Source organism: Bufo bufo, chromosome 3 (genome assembly GCF_905171765.1).
Source record: "Bufo bufo chromosome 3, aBufBuf1.1, whole genome shotgun sequence".
NCBI lineage: Eukaryota > Metazoa > Chordata > Amphibia > Anura > Bufonidae > Bufo > Bufo bufo.
Window position 1 is genome coordinate 587585637 of NC_053391.1, and position 23679 is coordinate 587609315.

Here is a 23679-nt window from a genome sequence, read left to right on the forward strand (position 1 = left end):
AGACTTTGAAAGGGGGCACATCACTGGATTGAGAGAAGCAGGATGGACATTTCTATGAACTGCCCACCATCTAGGCCGTTCTGACCTAGCTGTTAGGAGCAGTGGTTATTTAAAGGCATGCACACACACAGTAAACAGGCTCCGGATGGCCCAGAGCACCTATAGAGATGTTTGGTTGATCCGTTGACAAGCACGAGCATCTCCCACAGATCCGTTGACCACCACCCAGACACCTGTCTCTGCCTGGACTATTTCCAGGCGCTTAGCAAAAGTGTCTTGCCGTTGACAGCCAGCTGCCGTCACCTCCGTTTGCACTGGTGTTGTGAACGAGAAACCTGGACTGCTACAGGCTAGAACTTTATCGTCTATAGCTAAGAATCCAGTTCGTTAAAGTATGGAAGCCTGGTGGTGGGTACCTCAATTCTGCCTTTGCTGCAGTGACACACGGATTCCCCAACTGCTGGTGAGATGATTTGGGGAACCATTGCATATGAAATATAGTGGTAATGAGGGGTACACTAACAGCTCAAAGATATATGCAGGACATCCTGTGGCCACGTGTTGCTTCGTGGCAGGGCTTCAAACTAGTATTTTTCAGCAGGATAATGCTTGCCCAAACACAGCAAGTGTTTCCCAGGAATGTGTCCGCTAGATTGCTACACTTCCTTGGCCTGCCCGCTGGCCAAATTTATAGCTAATCAAACGTTAGTTTTGGTAGCCTATGAGTATGCAGGATCCATAGGCCCAACATTTGTGGGGAAATATGCTGCAGGATACCATACAGCACCTGCATGCCTCCTTATCTCATTTTGCATCCAGGCTAGAGGTGGTCGAGCATTCATTTGTACAAATGTTTCCAATAAACTTCACCTTTCTCTCTAATATTGTAATCGCTTACATATATCATCATTCCAACAACTCCTCCTTGGTGCATTTTCTTTTTGGCAATGCGTGTATTATTCACAATGGCCATGCTCCTTGATGAGATTTTTCTTTCTTGAACTGAGGATCGCCTTATCAAGGGATTTGATTCAACTTTGTCCCATCTGCGCATATATGGCATATCAATAGGATATAACACCCAGGCATGCTTATTTTCAGAAGTCCCACAGCAGTGAATGGAGAAAGCCAAACATGCACAGGCTCCTCTCTATTCATGGCAGGCACCCAGTCTTGAGATAGGTGCAGTTCCTACCTTTGGGACCCGCTGCTATAGGACATTTCTGGTATATCCTATCAATATGCCATAAACATCAAGACAGGAAATCCTTTTAAGGTCCTTTGAAACAGTCCGAGGACTCCAGCCAATAAATGGGGATGAGCGTTGGTATGAACACTCGTTCCCGATAATTGCCTCATGTTTATTCACCCAAAGAACAAATGATTGTTCACCAGCAAATAAAGAAACGGCATTGGGAGAAACTGTCGTAGTAAAGATCATTCAAGCTCTAATCATTGCTGCATGTAAATGTTGCTAAAAAGCAGCCAGTGACCGGGAAGGAACGTCCATAGGAGCATTCGTTCCTCATCAGGGCTGTGGGAAGGGGACTTTAGTCAATAGCAAGGAACATTTCATTGCAGTTTCTCCTATGAGTCATGGTCAAATGTAAGTAGTCTTTCTTCTATAGCAAATTCATTTCATCTATCGGGTATTTTATAACATAAAATATAGAAGTTATACATACAATGAAAAATGACCTTCATTTAAAAAAAGTAATCTTGCACTACAACCACAGAAACTAAAATACAATCAGTTACGTTTTGCAGATCTCTAGCATAAAAAACATCAAGCTCATTAAAAGAAAAGGTTTCTTTTACTGTACTATACATAAATCCATGTTATCACTGACATAACTGAAAGGTGTCATTTGGATTTTCCCCTTTAAGAAAATTTGTATCAAAACCCGCAAGGTGGTTTCAATTTATTACAGATGGAAACAGTGTATCCTGGTATGTATATAAAACGCTAACAAGCATCACTTCAGCAATGTACTTGGGATCAATACTGCATGGCCTCACTATTACGGATTATGGCACATTGAGTGAACAACACATACGAAAGCCACACAGTCTCGTAACACCTCCATACAAATGACTAATGAGGTCTTCTTTAAAGTGCAGGTGGTGGGACCCACACACGCTCGTGATTATTATTTTTTTTTTTCACTAACACTTTGGATATGAATATATAAATACTCCCGGAGTTGATGCACTTGCCACTTGAGAAGTTCCTTGTTTTTTGTTTTTTTCTTAGCAAATATCTTCAGATATAAAAACAAGTAATATGCAGAGAGACCCAGATCAAGGTAGATACAGATAGATTTAAAAAAAAAAAAAATTAAAACACAAAAGTCTTCTCCCTCAAAGTACAAGCGTCCAAGAACGGGAGAAAGCAGCAACGTTCCCTTCCTAGTACAGTATATAGTTGGTCACTAGAAACTGAGGGAGGTCCTTTCACAATTTATGCCGACTGTACTTACCAGAAACTGTAACCATTTACTGATATAAAACCCTCACCCACCACTGCAGATCTTCCTCACAATCACAGAAATGTTAGAGAAAGTTTAGCAGCACTTGGCAAGCAGTCTACAGTGCTTTCTTCCACGAGTGGGAAATATGCCATGACTGCCCCATCTTGTAACGTATGGCAGTCAAATCTTGTGCAAATGCCACTTGGAGTGTTTCGAGGTTAAGGGGACATAAAAAATAACCTATGAAAGGCAAGACTCCCTCCCCCTCTTGATAACACTTGGACCAGGGTGGACAGAAGTGTGGGGAGAATGTGTGTGTAGAAGTTTACATGAGGGGAGGTATATTACACACACACACATACACATAAAAAGGGCAGTTTAGCTTTTCACAGCTTCTTTTTCTTTGTTTTCTGTGTCTTCCGGGTAAGCGTGCCAAGTCAATCGCTCCTCATAAAATGCAATTACTATCTGTGGACACTTCACATTGGCTTCTTTTGCTAGTACCAGATCTGCTTCATCAGAATCTTTCCTGCAATGCAAAACAGGTAGGTGGCTTAGGTTCAAGGTAATCACTATAAAGTGTTATAAAGTAATCAAGCTGGATTTACATGTGCTGACTGAGTGGCCGATTGTTGGGACAGAAACGTTCCTTCCTGACAGTCGGCTGCTCGTTCAGTGAAGGAGACTGCACATTTACATGCAGCGATCTCCTTCACTATATGGAGGACGAGGGATTGCTATTGAGATCCCTCATCCTCATACAGAATCATGGTTTCTGAACAGCAGATCACCGTTTAGACCACACGATCTGCTGCCCAGAAGCCATGATCAGTGGTGCCTGCATGAACGACAGCATCACACGATGAATGAGCGTTTCGCTCGTTCATCGGCGGCACATTTACATGGACAGATTGTGGGGAATGTAGTTCATTGCTGTCTGGAGAGAGTTGTGTTTCTCACAGTCCTCTCCATAAGCTGAATGATCACTCATCCTTATCTCTTGCCTGCACTGATCACACATATTGCTGCAGGCACAGAGAGCGATTGAGAGAGCTGGGCTCCTGCGCTATGATGACAAGGTCCTGCGAGTGGTATTGTCTTTAAAGGGGTTGTCTCTCTTCAGGAAACTGCATTTATCATGTAAACAAAGTTAATACAAGGCACTTACTAATGTATTATGACTGTCCATATTGCCTTCTTGATTCATTTTTCCATCACATTATACGCTGCTCATATGCAGGGGTTACGACCACCCTGCAATGCAGCAGTGGTGGCCGTGGTTACACACTATAACAAAGGTGCTGGCCTCTCTGGTGGACGAGACTGCGCATAGGCCGGCGATTTCAGGGTGGTCGTAACCATGGAAATGAGCAATGTATAATGTGATGGAAAAATGAATCAAGCCAGCAAAGGAGGCAATATGGACCATACATTAGTAAGTGCCTTGCCTTAATTTTGTCTACCTGATAAATGCCTGAATTTCCTGGAGATACACAATCTCTTTAGGAAAGCAGTCAAGGGGTCTGGCACTGCTGGACCACCTTGTCTGCAGACTGTAAGACACAGGCCGTTTTAAGCAAGTTTTTTCCTTTTAAAAAGTGAGCCTTATAGATAAAAAAATTAAAAATGTAAATATCAGCAGCTCTTCACTAGTCTAATAGTTGTGAAGGATATATTAATAAACACTTATTACTCTATATAGCACAGAGAGGCACATTCCTAGGGCCTGCTTCTTTACCCCCCACACAGAACCATAGCATGCCCAAAAATGTACCATAATAGTTAGTATAATTGTTAGATGTACAGTCTACTTGTCCATTTTCGCATATGGAAATTACAGAGAGAGGATCCCCCGCTTGGCTGGATATGCCAGCCTACACTTACCATTTCATTAAGAACATGAGCTCACCACAGGAATCTGTAGCACCAATAATCTTTTCAGGCTCAAGTCCCCTTTCAAATCCTCGTGCAATGTCATTGCTCTGCAACAGATTATAAAATTGAATAAAATAAAATGCATTGCAAAAAAAAAAAAGCAGTGTCACAGCACCTAAGTTGTAACTAACCATGAAAGCATACTTTCTTCACTTTAGTCCTGCACAATCTATGGGCTGATGATGAAACAGGTGAAAACCACAAAGAACTGCACTTATGTACTGTTCTGGTATCAAAGGGGTTGTGTCATAAACCCCTGCATATAGGTAGGGTTCTACAGCTGGAGCCACAGTGATCAACCTATCACCAGAGGACTACAATTAGAAAACTGGCTGATACAATTCCTTAAGGGATTGTACGGAGGACAAATATAACTTTGCATTCACAGTATGAGGGTTAACATATGGCCTCACCTCTCTTCTTTGCCTTTTTGGTCGAATGTCATCACTTCCGGCTTTTCTTTTGGGGGCTTCTGGCTTGGCTTTGGGTTCAGCCTCTTTACCCTTCTTGTACTTTTTCATAAATTCAGAGATCAACTCTGGGCAGTCCAGGTTCTTTTCAGGCTCCCATGTGTTGTGTTCTCTGAAACAGGAGAGTAGTGGAGAACATTAGATCAGTAGAAACCTCAAGATAGGACCTCTCATTTTGGACAACAGTAACACTTCCCATTATCCCGTGTCAACTGGAACGGGGACTGCTCCTGAGTTTCAGGATTCTAGAGTCTGAACATGTTTCCCAACCTGACTGCAGGTTAATTGAACCAAACTCACAGCATCATGCATCCCTACTGGTTAGGTCTATGCCATCTTTGATGCCAGTTGCAACAATTCTTCCTACTAGAGAAGGATTCATGATCTGATATGGGAGTTTGCTTTAAGATTGAGAAAAAGCACCTCTTGTCCTTGGGCTGCGCAAACCCTAGCCCCATCAAACCAAAAGGTGCAGCACAAAGTTGGCAAGATAATGAAAACGGACACATTATATAGCCTATAGAGGTTAATCAAGTCCTCCCACTGGACTTGTAACTTTCTGATTGAAATCATTGTGTGTTCTGGACTTACAAGTTATACTGAAACATTTTACACAAACTTGTATATCTGCTCAGCTTCTCTGGATCTATAACTTCTAAAAGAGAGTTTTCTAGGCGTGACCTGCGCAGAGGTTAAGAAGGAGCTGAAAGCTGTGATCTCTCCAACTGTAAATAGTGGATCCTAGGTTATCATCAGGTGAATGGGGTTGAGCTGTACCTAGGCCACGTGACTGATGGTTGCAATGTCACTGACCTAGGGTAAGCTGCGTGAAGTGCCAGGCCTTTCTCAAACAGCCGATTGGTGGGGATCCCAGATGTTGGACCCCTACCCATCAGATGCTGATGACCTATCCAGAAGATAAGTTACACAAGAGTCAGATAACCCCCTTTAACTTTCTCATTCAGACCATTACTGCAACCAGAGAGAACCCGATGTAGTGACTCCATTAGAGAATCACCCATTACACTAATCAATGCAATGCTCTTTTGTGAGAATCTTTAGCTAGTATCACTGCCTGCATTAGACAGTTAAAAATAGAAAATAATAATAACTTTATCCATATGTTGTTAAAACAATATACAATTCATCCCGTTAATGGGAAACAGGCAAAAAGGAAGACTACTACCTATACCAGCGATTAGGTGCTAAAAAAAAGAGAGGAGCACCTCTATCTATTACTGGCAATATATATCTATTAGGGGCAGACTTAATCTGCCTGTAGCCCCTTCCAATTAACCCAGATAAAACGTGGGTGTGGAAGTGTATAGATAGATGCTAGACAGATACTCTAGGGCTAATGCGTCTCCCTCTCTTGCAGCGCTCTATAGATTAACCAGGTAATACTTGTAGAAGACCTGCTCAATCTAGTCTACTTTTTCTGCAAAAGTCTGTGGTAGAAAGAGGCAAATAACACTGCTTGTCTGTTGCAGCCCTCTGGCCAGTTTAGCTTTCGCATTTTGTGCGCTCATATCGCATCAGGGACTATAGCGGTGAATTGGTTGGGCAGATAAGTTCCAATAGGTGGCTAATATAATTCTCCCCCCCCCCCCCCCCCCCCCCCTCCTCTTGGAACGCTCTAGGAATAGGGTGTGCTTAACCCTGCTCAAATAGACACCAAACTAGTCTTTGAAGGGGGCCACCGGGCGTACTTCGTGGGGGAACATATCTATACACTTCCACACCCACGCGTTATCTGGTTTAATTGGAAGGGGGTACAGGCAGATCAAATCTGCCCCTAATAGATATATACTATTGCCAGTAATAGATAGAGGTGCTCTTCTTTTTTAGCACCTAATCTCTGGTATAGGTAGTGATCTTCCTTTTTGCCTGTTTCCCATTAACGGGATGAAAGGTATATTGTTTTAACAACAAATGAATAGTTATTTTCTATTTTTAACAGTCTAATGCAGGCAGTGATACATTCTAATTTATATAGACGGCAACAAATGTATCTTTATCTTGGCATAAAGAAGAAGCGAGAACAATAAAGCCGTCATACAGATACCTTTCACAAACCCCTTTAATAAGCTGCCGATGGGGTTACTTACTCTGAGAACCCCTTCCATTTAAGGAGATATTCTACTTGTCCTTTAACTACTCTTCGATCAAGAACTTTTTCGACCACATATTCTTCTTCTTCTGAGGAAGAGGAGCCGTCGGACGCTTTGGGGTTCTTTTTTCCCATGTTGTTACTGCTATTCTCTCTCTCCTCTAAAAAAGCAAAAAAATAAATAAATAGGACATTATTTTATAAGAGCAAAACAATCCAGGTAACATAATAGAAGAGCGAAAAAAGCTAAATCATTAGAAAAATAAGCCAGTGGAGACTTGACTGTTACTCTTGAAGATTAGACTCCAAGTATCTTTAGAAAATGGCATGGTAGGGCAGACACAACAGGATGGCGCTTCCCCACCCCCACAGAGAACTGTAGAAACTCTGCATTTTTTATTTTCATTGTCTGTGAGCATATGGAACATTTGACGTTTGACATTGGTTGTTGTAGAAGGAGATACATATTGACCATTCTGCACCCGTCCTCTGTGTGATAAGTTCCTTGGATTGCCTTCACTACCACATCCCAGATGTAATACGACATACTGTGGGGCAGAGCGGATAATCCAGTGTGACCAGACTACACAGTCTATAGATGTGACAGTGGTCCATGCTGTCTGGGACTGCCGAGTACACCGAGTGCCGCCATCTCTGGCAGTACCATAAAAATGAATGGAACAGAGGTCACAAAACAAAGGCAAAAACTGTGTGTATGATGGTCAATTGTACGTCATTTTATTTTTTACATTTTTCAATACCTATATGGTATATTAAAATGGTACCATCATAAATACAACTTGTTTAACAAAAAATTAAAAAGCCCTCAAAACGTTGAGAAAAATTGCTGCCAATGAATTCTGGCAGATATGCTGCAGATTTTCCACTGTGGAAGAACTGCAGAGGATCCGGCCCTGAGGGGTCGTACCCTGACCCATACACACCTATGCCATGTTAGGGTACTTTCACACTAGCGGCAGGACGGATCCGACAGGCTGTTCACCCTGTCGGATCCGTCCTGCCGCTCCCTCCCCATTGACTATAATGGGGACGGGGGCAGAGCTCCGGCGCAGCACGGCGAGAGGCCGCCAGACTAAAAAGTCGGACATGCAGTACCTCAAGTCCGTCAGCCTCTCGCCGTGCTGCGCCGGAGCTTTGCCCCCGTCCTCATAGTCAATGGGGACGGAGAGGCAGTCCAGCGGCACGGCGAAATAGCAGCAGGACGGATCCGACAGGGTGAACAGCCTGTCGGATCCGTCCTGCCGCTAGTGTGAAAGTACCCTTAAAAGGGAATCAGTCACCTCTCCTGACATGCTAGATTTACTCCCTGCATTATCCAAGAAAGGATAATTCTGGAGCATCTTTTCACATGACTATGTTGTGCGCTTCCTACTAAACATTTATGAATGAAATGCCAGCAGTCTGCAATACCAGTCCCTCTGGGCGTGACCCTGCACAGTCTGACACTACAGTTAAGTGCACTGAGGGGCCAGCCGTGGAAGCAGGAGCAGAGTGGCTTGGCCCACCCTTGGTGCACTTAAAGGGAAACAGGCACCTCTACTGTGTTGCCCTCACATAGGGCAGCATAGTGTAGTGACAGACCCATCGATTTCAGCGGGCTAGTATTCCGTTCTTTTACAGCACTGACAGGACAAACCTTGCAGTGAGCACCAGTGCTGCGAGAGAGATGAGTCCGATGAGATCATCAGACTCATCTCCATCAACGCTGTGGAGGTTCGGCCTGAAATTAGGTGGTCTGTCACTAGACTATGCTCAGTGATGGCAGCACAACAGAGGTGACAGACGCCCTTTAACACATTTTCTTGCTGTCTAGTATATAATCCATACATTACAGCAGAGCCTGGCTCTTCATATAGGCCAATGGTATACGGCAAGCAATAAAATCCAAATTATTCAGTCCTGTCTGATGCACACAGTAAACTAGAAAGGAAAGCTCTGAAGCTATAATTGCCCTAACTTCCAACCATAGCACACATGACCTCTACCAAAAAGTTAATTTGTTCCCATCTCTATTTCTGTCCATCCAGGACACAAAGGGTTAAGCTGGATCTCCCCCCCTCCTCCATCTGGCTGTAAAGCTGCACTGAAGCAGAGAGAAGAGCTGCAGAAGAGGCTGAGCCTCCCTTCCCCCACAGGTTGGTGGGGGAGGGAAAGGAAATCTATACAGCAAGTACAGATAAGCCTCTGGTGAGGACAGAGCAGCTACATAGCCGAAAATCTCACACAGGCCATGGCCACCCCCAACCAGAAAACGAGCAGGAAAATACTATCTATTGTTATGTATGCATCCAGGGTATGGCCACCAGGGTCAGAATTTACACCGCTCTGGATTTTCACGCTTTTTCATAGCAAAATTTGCAACAAAGGCTACTTTCACACCCGCGTTTGGTGCGGATCCGTCTTGTATCTGCACAGACGGATCCGCACTGGTAATGCAAACGCTTGTATCCGTTCATAATGAATCCGTTTGCATTATTCATTCAAAAAAAAGTCTAAGTCAAAACGGATCCGTCTTGACTTACATTGTAAGTCAGGACGGATCCGTTTGGCTCCGCGACGTCAGACGGTCACCGAAACGATGCAAGCTGCGTTTTTGTGACCATCTAAAAAACGCAACGGAGACCAAATGCAGCCAAATTGATGCATTCTGAACGGATCCTTATCCATTCAGAATGCATTAAGGGCAAAACTGATCCGTTTTGGGCCGCTTGTGAGAGCCCTGAACAGATCTCACAAGAGGAGCCAGAAACGTCAGTGTGAAAGGAGCCTAATCTGTGGGTGTTCATTTCTAATAATTCACCAAACAATATACCTAATATTACACAACAAGTGTGTGGTCCCAATCAAATGTAACCACATCTTTACTCAAAATACATCTGTAAAATATTACAATGATACACACTACAGGATGATAATACGCAATAAAAATTGGATCCCGATGTGGCAGTAGGCGGCGGAACAATAGCGGCACAGATCACATGGTCAAAAGAACATAAGATAAGAAAAAGTCCACATGGGTTCATATACATGATGAATACCAGTCCCTCCTTGCAACTTCATGTCTCCAATACACATGCCATCAAAGTAAGCAAGTCAAAATGGCTATGAGAGGTGCCAAGGCTGCGTTCACATCAGCGTTCAGCCTTTCCGTTCTCCTGCTCCGTTATAGAAGTAGGAGAACGGAAAGGACGGATTTGGCATATAACGGAGCCTACGGATCCCATAGACTATAATGGGGTCCGTTAGGTTTACGCTCAGAAGAGGATTTTGGAGCGGAGACGAAAGTAGTACATGCAGGACTTTTGTCTCTGCTCCAAAATCATCTTCTGAGCGTAAATCTAACGGACCCCATTATAGTCTATGGGGTCCATAGGCTCCATTCGGCTCAGTTATGTGCAGAATCCGTCCTTTCCGTTCTCCTACAATACACAATAAATACAGACGGCAGTAGCGGTGGTGGTCCGATAGGACTGCCGTCTGTATTTATTGTGTATTGTCTTTCCTTTATCTCCTGTGATGTATTCAATGCTCTGACATACCTGCCATCTGACCTTTGCATTTGTGGCTTATATATACAGGATTGACCCTTGTCTACCTGTGGATTCAATGAGGTGGTGGGGGGCTTTTATCTTAGGCCGAGTTCACATCACCGTTCAGCCTTTCCGTTTAGTAGCAGGAGAACGGAAAGGACGGATTCGGCACATAACTTAGCCGAATGGAGCCTATAGACTGTAATAGGGTCCGTTATGTTTACGCTCAGAAGATGATTTTGGAGCAGAGACAAAAGTCCTGCATGTACTACTTTCGTCTCCGCTCCAAAATCATCTTCTGAGCGTAAACCTAACGGACCCCATTATAGTCTATGGGATCCGTAGGCACCGTTATATGCCAAATCCGTCCTTTCCGTTCTCCTACTTCTATAACGGAGCAGGAGAACGGAAAGGCTGAACGCTGATGTGAACGCAGCCTTGGCACCTCTCATAGCCATTTTGACTTGCTTACTTTGATGGCATGTGTATTGGAGACATGAAGTTGCAAGGAGGGACTGGTATTCATCATGTATATGAACCCATGTGGACTTTTATTTTTATCTTATGTTCTTTTGACCATGTGATCTGTGCCGCTATTGTTCCGCCGCCTACTGCCACATCGGGATCCAATTTTTATTGAGTATTATCATCCTGTAGTGTGTATCATTGTAATATTTTACAGATGTATTTTGAATAAAGATGTCATTTACTATTCATTAGTGGTGGTGTTACATGTGTTGCAGTGTTTTTGAGCCAAACCCAGGCGTGAATACAATAGGCAAAATATCTTTGTTTCCCATTTCTTTTGAACCTGCTCCTCACTTTGGCTCTAACAACTGCATCAGAAACCACATATAAAATTCAAATTTATTGGCGCTGCGTTTTGAAGACGCTTTCATGCAGCCATCGCTCATGCGAGCAGAGCTCACAGCATCTTAGACTAGGATGCTGTGAGTTCATCTCACATGAACCAGTGTCAATCTGGAAAATGCAGCTGTTAGGTCTAGTCCAAATTTCTGTGTCACTTTCACATCCATTTAAAAAAGCATCCGTGTAGGATCCGTGTTTGGTCCGTTTTTATCCTCTGTGTGTCATCCGTAATCCACACATACTGCTCAGCTGAAAGTTAATTTTCAAGCATCTCCTATCAGTCTTCAGTGAAAACTTGACAAAACATGGACGCCATCTGTGTTGTGTCCGTGATTTTCATCGGCCCTTAGACTTCAATGGACGTTTGGTCCACATCACGAACCAAAGTAGTGCATGTCTCCACATTCAAGTCAAAGGGTACGTGTGCTGTGTGCAGAAAACGCAGACGGCAAACGTCAGTGAAAGATGGAAATGTGGACGAGGCCTTACACTAAAAGCAACCCAAAACAAGGTAGGTACATGGTTCATGATGGCAGCTGCACATTGACATATCTAACCAGCACTGGGCGATATAGATGCCCATCTTGACATGGGTGGGCACATGGAGCTCTTAAAACTGGGAGGCCCCTCTAAATAAGCGCACAGCATTAGAAAGGTATTGCTCTATAGTTTAAAACAGCACTGATCTCCTACTAAACCATATTATCTCTCCATGTGCTTGATTTTATTGGGTACACACACAGAACGAAATGTCGTGGCATGATCCATGGCAGGCTGTAGTAGCCTACCTGCACAAGATGCGGATTATGTGCGGCTTTCTGTGCAGTGGAATACAATGCCAGCAAAGTGAATGAGATTTGACAAATCTCCTGTACCCTCTGCTTATTTTCATGTGCAAAAATTGACCTGCCGTGTGGATTTTGAAATCTGCAGCTTGTCAATTGTTCTGGCGGGTTTTTCATATGGATTTCACCCATTGCATAGGGGTGAGATCAGGGCAGTTTGGTGCAGAATTTCTCTTTTGAAACCGGTGTCCAGGTACCCTAATGGAGGTATACTCACCTAGAAGACATAAGGGTCCATGTACCTGACCTTGCCTTGTGCAGCAGTCATTCTAGAAGTGGGTCAAAAAAACGGGGCCCTGTCTATACATTATGTGAAATCTGTATGACTAGGTCAGTATACAGGAGGTATTGCCATCTTACTCAATGACAAGGGGATCTCCATAATAAATGAGGTAAGTCCTCACAACTGTATCATGATGCAGTCCATTGTGTTCATATAAGGCCTCATGCGCACACAACCGGCGCGATCCGCAAAACACAGAAGCCGCCCGTGTGCCGGTCTGCGCATTCCGGTATTTTAAATGCCGGATACGGTGTTCTGTCAGAAAACATTAAATTGTCAGATTCCCTTACCCCGGAAGTCACGTGAGGTAATGGAATAATACATTCCTATGGAAAAAGAAATGCCGGATCCGGCATTCAGGCAAGTGTTCAGTATTTTTGTCCGGAGATAAACTGTAGCATGCTGCGGTTTTATTTCTGTCCTGATCAGTCAAAAAGATTGCTCTCCATTCAGAATGCATGGGGATAAAACTGATCAGTTATTTTCCGGTACTGAGCCCCTATGATGGAACTCCATGCCGGAAAAGAATAATGCTAGTGTGAAAGTACCTTGTGAAAGCTAAATGCATATACCAACACAATTAATTTTTTAAATGAAAGCCAGAGGCAGACATACGCAGCTGCTTGCTATATAAAGGAAATAAATTAGAGGGAACCTGTCAGGATGAACATGTGTGTGATCTGCAGACCGATTTATAGTTCTATAGGAAAAGATTCAGTAAAACATTTAATTTATACATTTATATTCCTGCTCATTCTGGGCTCTGAAGTCCAGGAGACAGTCCTATCAGTGATGACAGCCTTCTCCCTATGACTATGTATACAGAGATAGCTGTCAGTCACTGATAGTACCGCCTCCTCGACTTCAGAGCCAAGAATGAGCAGGAATTTAAAGGAATGAAATTCAGGTTATACTGTATAAACAAAGAACAAATAAAATAGCTCTAATAATAATAGTAATAGTACTAACCTAGACTCCATTCCTTATGGCCCTCCCCTTCATAAGAGTCATTGACGACACCTTTGAGGAACAGTCATTGTGATGTCCCTTTCCACAACATCCTGGACTGTGTTTTTGGTCTTTAGCCTTCATCAGGGTGAAGTTAGGCCAGCATATAGCAACTCAGCCGTAACATTAAACCTGACTGCCTCGTCAGATTGTCTCTCTAGAGTCGGCAGTAGCAGTGGGGCGATTTTCACATACGCTAGCATCACCCCTTTCTGTTTGGTGAACAAATCCAGAATGCACTGCTTAAAGGGGATGTCCGTTTATCCTATATTGATGACCTATCCACAGTGCTGTGTTCTCCTCACTGCCCGCCGTCGGCAGTACAGCTGCGAGCAGTGTAATTACTGCTCCTCCGTCCCATTCAGTTCAATGGGACAGCTCCCTCCTAGTCACAATGTAGAGAGAGCGAGCAGGTGAACAGTCAGGAGAACACAACGCTCATACGATACAACTAATCAGCGGGGGTCCTGGGCGCCGGACCCTCGCTGAGTGGATATTGATGACCTATCATGAGGATAGGTCGTCAGTATAGGAAAAGCAGAGAACCCCTTTAAAGGGGTTTTCCCATGACTTTTATACTGATCACCTATCCTCTGAGTATATCATAAGTACCTGATCGGCGAGGGTCCCGAGTGATCAGTTGTTTGGGGGTCCTGGATGATCAGCTGTTTGAGAAGGCACTGGTGCTCCCATTGTATTGTGGCTGTGCTTGGTATCACAGCTCAATCCCATTCACGTTAATGGGGCTGAGTGGCACCTAGGCCATGTGACGTCACACAGCCTAAGCTGCAGGAAGACAGCGGCGCTACTTCTCTAACAGCTGACCAGCAGGGGTCCCGGGTGTCGGACTCCCACCGATCAGATATCGATGACCTATCCAGAGTATAGGTCATCAGTATAAAACTCTCAGAAAACCCCTTTAAAGGGATTATCCAATTTAACAAAATCTAAGGCTACTTTCACACTTGCGGTAGGACGGAACCGACAGGCTGTTCACCCTGTCGGATCGTCCTTCCGCTATTTCGCCGTGCCGCCAGACCGCCGCTCCATCCCCAGACTATAATGGGGATGGGGGCGGAGCTCCGGCGCAGCACGGCAGTGCACAGCGAAAGGGCGCCGGAATAAAAGTCATGCATGTCTGACTTTTTAGTCCGGCGGCCTCTCACCACAAACTGCCATGCTGCGCCAGAGCTCCGCCCCGTCCCCATTATAGTCTGGGGATGGAGCGGCGGCACGGCGAAATAGCAGAAGGACGGATCTGACAGGGTGAACAGTCTGTCGGATCCGTTCTGCCGCAAGTGTGAAAGTACCCTAAAGCCTGTTCTTTGGATAGGCCATAAATATTAGATTACCAGGGGTCTGACTCTCCACACACCGACGATTAGCAGTTTGAAGGGGCCACAATGCTTGTGTAAGTGCTCGTTCATGATGCTGTAGTGGTAGTTCTAAGTAATCGCAGCCTTGTCCCAGTCACTTGGATAGGATAAGGCTAGGTCTACACTACAACATTTTGTTGCACTAATGTCGCGCGACAATTTTTATAATGGCAGTCTATGGTGTCGCACTGCAACATGCTGCGACTGCGACACCATAGACTGCCATTATAAAAATTGTTGCGCGACATTGGTGCAACAAAATGTTGCGCTACAAATGTTGCAATGTAGTTGTGCCCCATCTGTCGCACGACTTATTGTCGCGCGACAAATGTCGTCGTGTAGACCTAGCCTAAGGCTACGATACTGAAACCATTACAAGAAATACAGCAGCGTTCATACAAGCATTGCAGCTCCTCAAACCAGTGATGGGCAGGGGTGTCGAGAGTAAGATCCCACCAAACGAATACTGATGGCGACTTATTTTACAAAACTGGATAACCTTTTCATTTTTTCCCCTAGGACAGGAGGCGAGAAAATGGTTGAACACAACCTGATTGAATACAGCCAAAGCAGATCATTTCTCACATCTACAATTATCGGAGTCTGGATCTGGAAGAAAAACATCACCATATTAAAAAGCATTAAAGGAAACCTCTAGCCAGTATGTTGTACCTGTAGGAGCCTCAGTGACGTCCATTATCTACGTCGGATAGGGGTTGAGCCGGAAAACTTAAGTTGTAAAAGAAAGAAAAACATTTGACAGATATACATGTGAACGGTATCAGGACATCAGATTTGCAGTGGCGCTCCAGCTTGGAGCCATCTTTAACCATTATATGTGGGAATTGCATTACGATACAGGAGAGTACTGGCGCACGCGAGTGGCAGAATACTGGCTGCTGTGAACAGCCACTGCATAACATTTATTGGAGCGACTTCCGCACCAATTCCCATCTGTATTATTCAACGTGCTAGCACATGCTCGCAGCTGTTATACAGATCTATAATACAATGCCTATAGAAATCTAGGAGGCCATATTGTATCTTCACAAGCCGCTTTCATAAAAAGGCACGTTCCATGGCATGCTGTGTCGCCCCTGGAAGCATTCCTTTTAGGGAAGGATATGGTACCACATATGGCGGCACACACAATGCCTACAGCGCCACACCATGTGCCACCGTACAGGCTCCTGGCTCCCCGCTCACAATGCAGTTCCCAAATAAAGTAGTTAAAGAGGCTCCATGCTAGAGCTCCACTTTAATAGACATACAATAAAATACATGTGATATGCGAATTGCAGTTCTATGAGCAAAATCCTGACTGCCGCGGCCTATGTCTGCCCGAAACCTAGACTTCTACAATGACGAATGAGGTCTTAACCTAATCAAGTCCTGATAGCGAAGTATCAGCAGATGTAGTGTACTGAAACTATGGATTACATTAACGTATCGTCTACCCGTAGTCTGGTTTTACCTTCCTGTAAACCACAAATAAGTCAGCTTCTATTCACAATACGTTTAACATGTGAAAGGCTATTTGGGTGGGGTGAAGATGCCCCCCCGGTGGGGTGTAAGCAGAGAATGAATGCAACTTGTCCAGAACAACAGACAGGGCCCAACCACACACTTTCCAAGGACACTGATCTGTAATGAGAAAGACCCGATATTCTCTACAGAACAATACACCAAACCAGCAGCCGGCACGTCTAGTCTAGCACGTGGGACGTATAACAAAGACACGGAGACGCCATGCCGGCCGCACTGTGATAGCAGGAGTGGCCCACAAACAGACCTACGTGTCCACAGTGGTGTAAGCAGGCATACAACACTGGGCACCACTTTACATTAATACTGGGTGCAGTCCACATGCATCCAATAACCAGTATAAAAAACAACAAAGCGCATGTTTACACACTCACACCAAAAACCATGATTATAATACATGCAAATCTTTATTATTAGGAGCTAACTGACTAAAACTATTAAAACCAGAACATAGAGAGAAATCTCCACATGCAGCCCTAGGTCAGACGATGACCGAGAATCCATGATATAACATAATATGCCCAGGTCATGGGCCACAAAAAAATAGGACGATCAAATCTCTCAACCCTTGATTATAATAGTTAGAACATGATTAGAAACGTATCCTTCATTCCAAAATCACAAGTGCAAAAACCGACACGGGTAAAGTGCTAAGTGCAGTGAAAAAGAATAAAATGCGAGTGCCATAACTGACGAATGGAAGGTGTACAATCATCACTGGGTCTCAGTAGTAGTGCCACATTCAGGCGGTTACACATGTGGCACTAGCCACAGATGATTGTACACCTTCCATACGTCAGTTATGGCACTCGCATTTTATTCTTTTTCACTGCACTTAGCACTTTACCCGTGTCGGTTTTTGCACTTGTGATTTTGGAATGAAGGATACGTTTCCAATCATGTTATAACTATTATAATCAAGGGTTGAGAGATTTAATCATTTTTGGTCGCAATTTTGTTTGTTTTTCACCATCATGTTTTCCTATTTTTTACGACCTGGGCATATTATGTAATATCAAGGATTCTCGGTAATCGTCTGACCTAGGACTGCATGTGGAGATTCCTATGTTCTGCTTTTAATTGTTTTTAGTCGGTTAGCTCCTAATAAAGATTTGCATATATTATAATCACGGTTTTTGGTGTGCGTCTGTACACATGTGCTTTGTGGCATTTTATAATGGTAAGGGAAAATTCATGGCCATTCTGCGTCAGTGTGCACATCCGTTGTCTGGCCGCCTGTTTTGTTAAGGCTACATGCACATGACCATATGTTTTGCAATTCGCAAAACTGCGGATCCGCAAAAAAAACACACATATGCCATCCGTTTTTTTTTGCGGATCCATTGTAACAATGCCTAAAATGGATAAGAATAGGACGTTCTATTTTTTTTTGCGGGGCTACAGAACCGACATACGGATAGCACACAATGTGCTGTCCGCATTTTTTGCGGACCCATTGAAATGAATGGGTCCGCATCCTATCCGCAAAAAGAACGGAACGGCCATTAAAACCAGATGGCCACCAGTACATATAATGACCCCATTGGTGCTCCCGTATGTGTGTATAATGCCCCCTGTATATATGTCCTCACTGGCAATAATAATAATAATAATCCTTAGAGGGGTTTTCTGAGATATTTTTATTGATGACCTGCCTCTGGATAGGTTATCAGAATCTGATCGTTGGGGGGATCCAACACCAAGTCGCCAGTCAGTGATTTGAGAAGGCACCAGTTGCTCGCAGCTTTCCCTAGGCCATGTGACGTCACATTCATCGGTCACATGGCCTAGGCACAGCTCAGCTCTATTGAAGTGAATAGGGCAGAGTGTGATTCCAATATAATGTACAGTGCTGTGCTCAGTGAGCTGAGAGACTACTGCGAGTGCTGGTACCTTCTCAAACGGCTGATTGGCGGGGGTCCTGGGTGTCAGACCACACTAATCAGATACTGATGACCTACCTAGAGGATAGGTCATGAGTAAAAATATCTTAGAAAACCCTTTTAATTCCAACAAATTCAAAAAACATACTCCCCTCATCCACTTGCACACATTGGGACACTCTCTCCTCACTGGAAGCACCAGGACCTCATGCTCCCAGCGTCATGTCCTGCTGCGTCCAGTGTGGAGCGAGAATCCCTGCGCATGCAAGTGGATGAGGTATGTTTTTTTTTTCTAACACCGTGTACCCACCCAGATGCACTCCTGTCTAAACAGCCGTTAAAAAAAAATATAATTTAAACTCCGCCAAATTCTGCTAACAAAGGCACAGTGTGAACAGCCCTTTAAACTGACCCTAATGTTTGGGTTAGGGAAATTACACTGTGAAGAGAGTGATGACAAGCCTCTGTACTGCGCCACAGCATATGCAGCACTATATAAGCAACAGGAAAAAAAAATGACATACGGCACAGAGACTGAAGTACTCCGAGTACCTGGTGTAAGCCGGACTTCCTTTGTAACTTGTCGTACACAGTGCGGCCCTGCAGTATGAATGGTAATACTTCAATGTAACTATGCATATAAAGTATGGTGAGAAAAATACATCAAACATTCAAGTCTGTACAGAGCCTTACAATACCATATCACGTTTCTACCCACAAGCCACCGATTTATTTATTTTACTCCCAAAACCAGAAATGGATCCCAGCAGGGAAATGGAAGTAGTCTTACTCTGCTGGGATCTGTCCTGTGAAATCAGTGCGGCACTTACCATCAGGACCACGTCTGACCACGCTGTTTCCAGATCTCCCTAAAACTGCTTTACAGAAAGGGCTATGCTGGTAATTTGAAGTTATCCCCTATCCACAGGTGATAACTATTAGTTTGGCGGGGGTTTTACAGCTGGGACCACAATTACAAGAATGGGAGTCGCATACCCTGCAAGGCCTCCCCCAAAAATGAACAGAACGGCAGGTCGAGCGTGCACACTGCTGCTCCATTCATCTCTATGGGACTCTATGAATAGAGCAGAGGTGCATGCTCGACCTGCCGCTCTGTTCGTCTTGTGGTCCTGCGTGGTACGGGCCCCTGTTCTTGTTATCGGTGGGGGTTCCAGCAGTAAGACCCCACTGATCTAATAGTTAAAGGGATTCGGTCATCAGAATTTAGGCCTATAACCTAAACATATGGCGAGGTCCCTACTAATACACAGAATCCTAAAGTGACCTTATCAAATGCGCCTGTGGCTCTATAATCATATTAAACAGGTTTATATCACCTGTCACTCCCGTCAAAATGTGTCCAAGGGGACGTCTCACGATGTAGGGTGCCCGGCTGCAGCCATCTCCTTTCAGTGCCCAGCGCCGCCCTCTGAATTGAAATCTCCGCCCTCCCTTCCATTAGAGCCGCCCACCTCAGTTCATCGTTCACTCCTGGCAGCGGCCTCGTTATGCGAAGTGCGCATGCGCCGGCCGGCGCACTTCGCTAGAACCTGCCTTGGCCGCCCGATTACAGGCTGTGAGACGTCCCCTTGGACACATTTTGACGGGAGTGACAGGTTATATAAACCTGTTTTATATGATTATAGAGCCACAGGCGCATTTGATAAGGTCACTTTAGGATTCTGTGTATTAGTAGGGACCTCGCCATATGTTTAGGTTCTAGGCCTAAATTCTGATGACAGAATCCCTTTAACCTCTATCCACAGGATGGATGGGGGATAACATCTATTTATCAGAATACCTTAAATACAGCTTTATTGCAGTGCTGCCTGTACCATGGTGCGTGCAAGCAGATTCTCCCCAGGGGGTCCAGGTGTTCAATCCAGAATATAGACAGTTAAATTTAGGGCCCATCGACACGTACTGATACAAAGGGTAATCATTACAGATCATTGTCTGCCTGTTCTGCTGCATTTGCATCAGGCAATCATGTTTGCTGTATGAGGATGAATGATCGTTACTACGATTGTTCACCCCCATATGGATTCATTGTTTGCCGGAAGCATATGTCTGTTTACACAACGATATCACGTGCCGTGTAAACGAGGAGTCACCCGTCCGACAAGGGTTTTGCTGGTTTATCTGGTCACCGGCTGTACATTTACATCGGGCAATTATCGGGAACAAGCATTCACACAAACATTTGTCCATGATAATTGTCCCGATCATGGGCCCATTCAAATGGGCCCTAAAGTGCACTACGGGATCTTTGGTGCTCATTTCCATCAGCATGCTTACATGGGGCTCTGCCAACTGAATGGGGGAGGAACAATCACAACTGCTTTCGTTCCTCCCTCATTAAGTTCTATTGATGATCAGCAGCACATCCCTGCTGCAGATATCCTGATGAAAGGTGACCATCAGCCGACCAACGAGAGTCCGCTCGCTCATCAGATGATCGGCTGCTCAGTTATTATGGACGCTCATTCCCAATAACTTGCCAGAAACTCGTGCTGTCTAATAAGGCCACTCAGAGATGAGGTATAAGGGAAAGCTCTGCTCTTGTTCTGAGTTTTGGCTCACAATCACTGATCAAGCTGACTGACCGAGGCCTTAGGGCTCAGTCACACGGCCGTTCTGTGTATTGGGGACCGTATATTGCGATCCCCAATGCACGGGCAACCTCCATACGGCCGCCGGGATGAATCCAGACCCATTCAACTTGAATGGGTCTGCATTTGTCCGTTCCTCAAAAAGATAGAGCAAGTTCTATCTTTTCGCGTAACGGAGGTACGGAACAGACCCATTGAAGTGAATGGGCCGTATCCGTGATGCAGAATGCACACAGAACGGTGCCCGTGTATTGCGCATCCACAAATGCGGTCCGCAATACGGCAACGGGCAGCACACGTTCGTGTGCATGAGCCCTTAGGGTCTTTATATGGTTCAAGTGATCTGAATTTAGCTCACCATACAGTTCTATAGCGATCCAGTTCACTTGAATTTCAGGGGTCTGGGTCGTACAGCCACTTTTTTTTTTTGCTGTTAATGAGGCCTCAGACAGTGGGGCATATTTACTAAGACCGGTTTTTAACACCGCTTAGGCCAGACATACAAGAGCGAGGTCCCCTTCTGACAGCATTATAATGACTAAGGCTAGTTTCACCCGTGTTAGGGCTCATGCCCACGACCGTGCCATGTGCCCATTCTGCAATTTGTGGAACGGAAGGTCCATGATGGAAATGCCTATCCTTGTCCGCAAAACAGTCAAGAATAGGACATGTTCTATTTTTCTTGAGGGGCCACGGAACGGAGCAACAGAGGCGGACAGCACACGGAGCGCTCTCCGCATCTTTTGCGGCCCCACTGAAGTGTGCATGGACCCTTAGGCCTCTTGCCCACGACCGTATGCCCTCCGAGATATACGGTCTGTGAGTAGGCCATATGTCCCGGAGTGGCATAAATCGTGCACACAGCATCGTAGATTACAATGATGCTGTGGACGCCGAGCTATTGTCCCGCACTCATATGAGCTTGACAAGCGGCCCGATGTGCACAGCATCATTGCAATCTTGCCGGATCTCCTCAACGCTAGTGGGAAATTAGCCTAATTTATATTAGGCCATCTATGGCAGGTTTTCAACTACATGTACACCGGTTTCCAAGTGTAAAATGAGTTTGTCAGCCCAACCAACTATATTGTCACACTTATTAAATATAATAGGGTCCGTTAGTTTTCCACTCAGAGGAAGATTCCAAAGTCCTGCGTGGTCGACTCGTCTCCGCTTCAAAAATCTTCCTCTGAGCGGAAACCTGACGGACCCCATTATAGTCTATGGGACCCGTAGGCTCCGTTCAGCTCATTTTTGTGCCGAATCCGTCCTTTCCTGTAACGGAGCAGAACGCTGATGTGAACTCAGCCTTAGTAAATGTGCCCCAGTGTGTCTAGACCTGCACCGGATTTTTCCATCTCAGGCTGGGCCCCACTTACGACTCTAACCCTAGATTCACCACATTGTGCTTTCATAGGCAGAGAGCGCCGTGCAGCAGGGGGCACACAGCCTGAGCAGGATGCTTGGAGGGAAGAGATCGGGCATGCTGAAATCTATCAGTCTGATCCTGTTTGAGACGAATTCTGGGCACTGCCAGGCTGCCACGTTAGTCGGTGACAACCCGGGGTGTACAGTCAGTGTAAGCCTTGTGCAAGATCCGCGTGTAATAAATGTGTGACCCCGGACGCCATCGTCTTCCTCCATCAGAGTCTACTACAGGCCTGTTCACACTGGTTTTGGAGGAGGTTTTGAGGTATATCTTTCTGCAGTTTTTTTTTTATAGCCAAAACCAAGAGTGGATTTGAACAGACTGGGAAACAAAGGAAGGATTTCACCCCTTTCCTGTGAGCTCAAAATCTGCCTCAAAACCTCCTCCAAAACGCTCAGTGTGAATGAACCCCATCAAGGACAGCTCTGGGCCAAACCTCAGCGGCACATTTCCATTGACTTCTATGGTCCATGGCACCAGATGATACAGACGTGTAATTCAAGCCTTGCAGCTTGGTCTCTATAGAAATCAATGGAAACCTGACCGGCAGGCAGGCAGTACGTGTAGGGGCAAATACACACAGGGCAGACATTTCTGAGACTGCGTCATTCATGTGCTTATCGCCATAACATACACATGAATGGAACAGAACAAATCTGCTGCATGTGAATAGACACATCCATCACAGGCCTGGGACCTGTGGCTCTGCAGCTGCTGTGGACCATGTTGGGGGTCGTAGTCCTACAGAAGCACTGGGCACACGGATCAGAGAGATGTACGGACAGCAGCAGCTCCCTACTCTACCCGGCAGGCCCCGGTACCGGCTCTACGGCCCGTGATTGGTCCCCCCCCCCCTCCTTTCAGTCACGGTCTCCTTTCTATCAGCCACGTTCACAATAGACGGTTTATTAAAGGGGTCCCCTAGCTCGTGCTACAACCAGCGCGGACGCCTCCAACTCACCTTTCCCAACGAGAACGTGTTTAAAACCAGCCGCACCGGAATGCCGCTACCGGAGAAGGCTCTGCGCAGCGACCAAACCCCGCCAAAAACAACCCGTGGCGCGCATGCGCAGAACCTCCCCCAGTAGAACCTCCCCCCTCAACGTAACCTCCTCTGGGGCTTAACAATACACTAAAAGATTCCCACAGCCCGGTTGTGACGTCGTCTGCTTTCATTTAGGAAAACCGGGGCGGGCACCCGGTCATATGCCTACAGGGCCGCACGGCTCGCTTTGTACCCTACAAAGGCCGACTGTTCAAACCGTTGAGTGACAGGCCTCCCGACCAATAA

At 45.3% G+C, this 23679-nt stretch overlaps 1 protein-coding gene across 2 annotated transcripts; it reads right to left on the reverse strand.

Moving 5' to 3' along the window:
* Window positions 1–945: 945 nt before the first annotated feature.
* On the reverse strand, window positions 946–23659 carry CBX5 (chromobox 5). Of its 2 annotated transcripts, none has more exons than XM_040425848.1 (7): window positions 23350–23659; window positions 18872–18947; window positions 15592–15648; window positions 6985–7147; window positions 4820–4988; window positions 4356–4453; window positions 946–3000 (listed from the first exon to the last, which is right to left on the reverse strand). In XM_040425848.1, the coding sequence occupies exons 3-7, from the start codon at window positions 15614–15616 to the stop codon at window positions 2850–2852; spliced, it is 606 nt and encodes a 201-aa protein (XP_040281782.1). In that variant the 5' UTR covers window positions 15617–15648; window positions 18872–18947; window positions 23350–23659; the 3' UTR covers window positions 946–2849. The 2 variants fall into 2 exon arrangements, with proteins under 2 accessions (XP_040281782.1, XP_040281781.1); XM_040425847.1 differs by having other exon boundaries at window positions 18900–18947; window positions 23350–23656.
* Window positions 23660–23679: the final 20 nt, after the last annotated feature.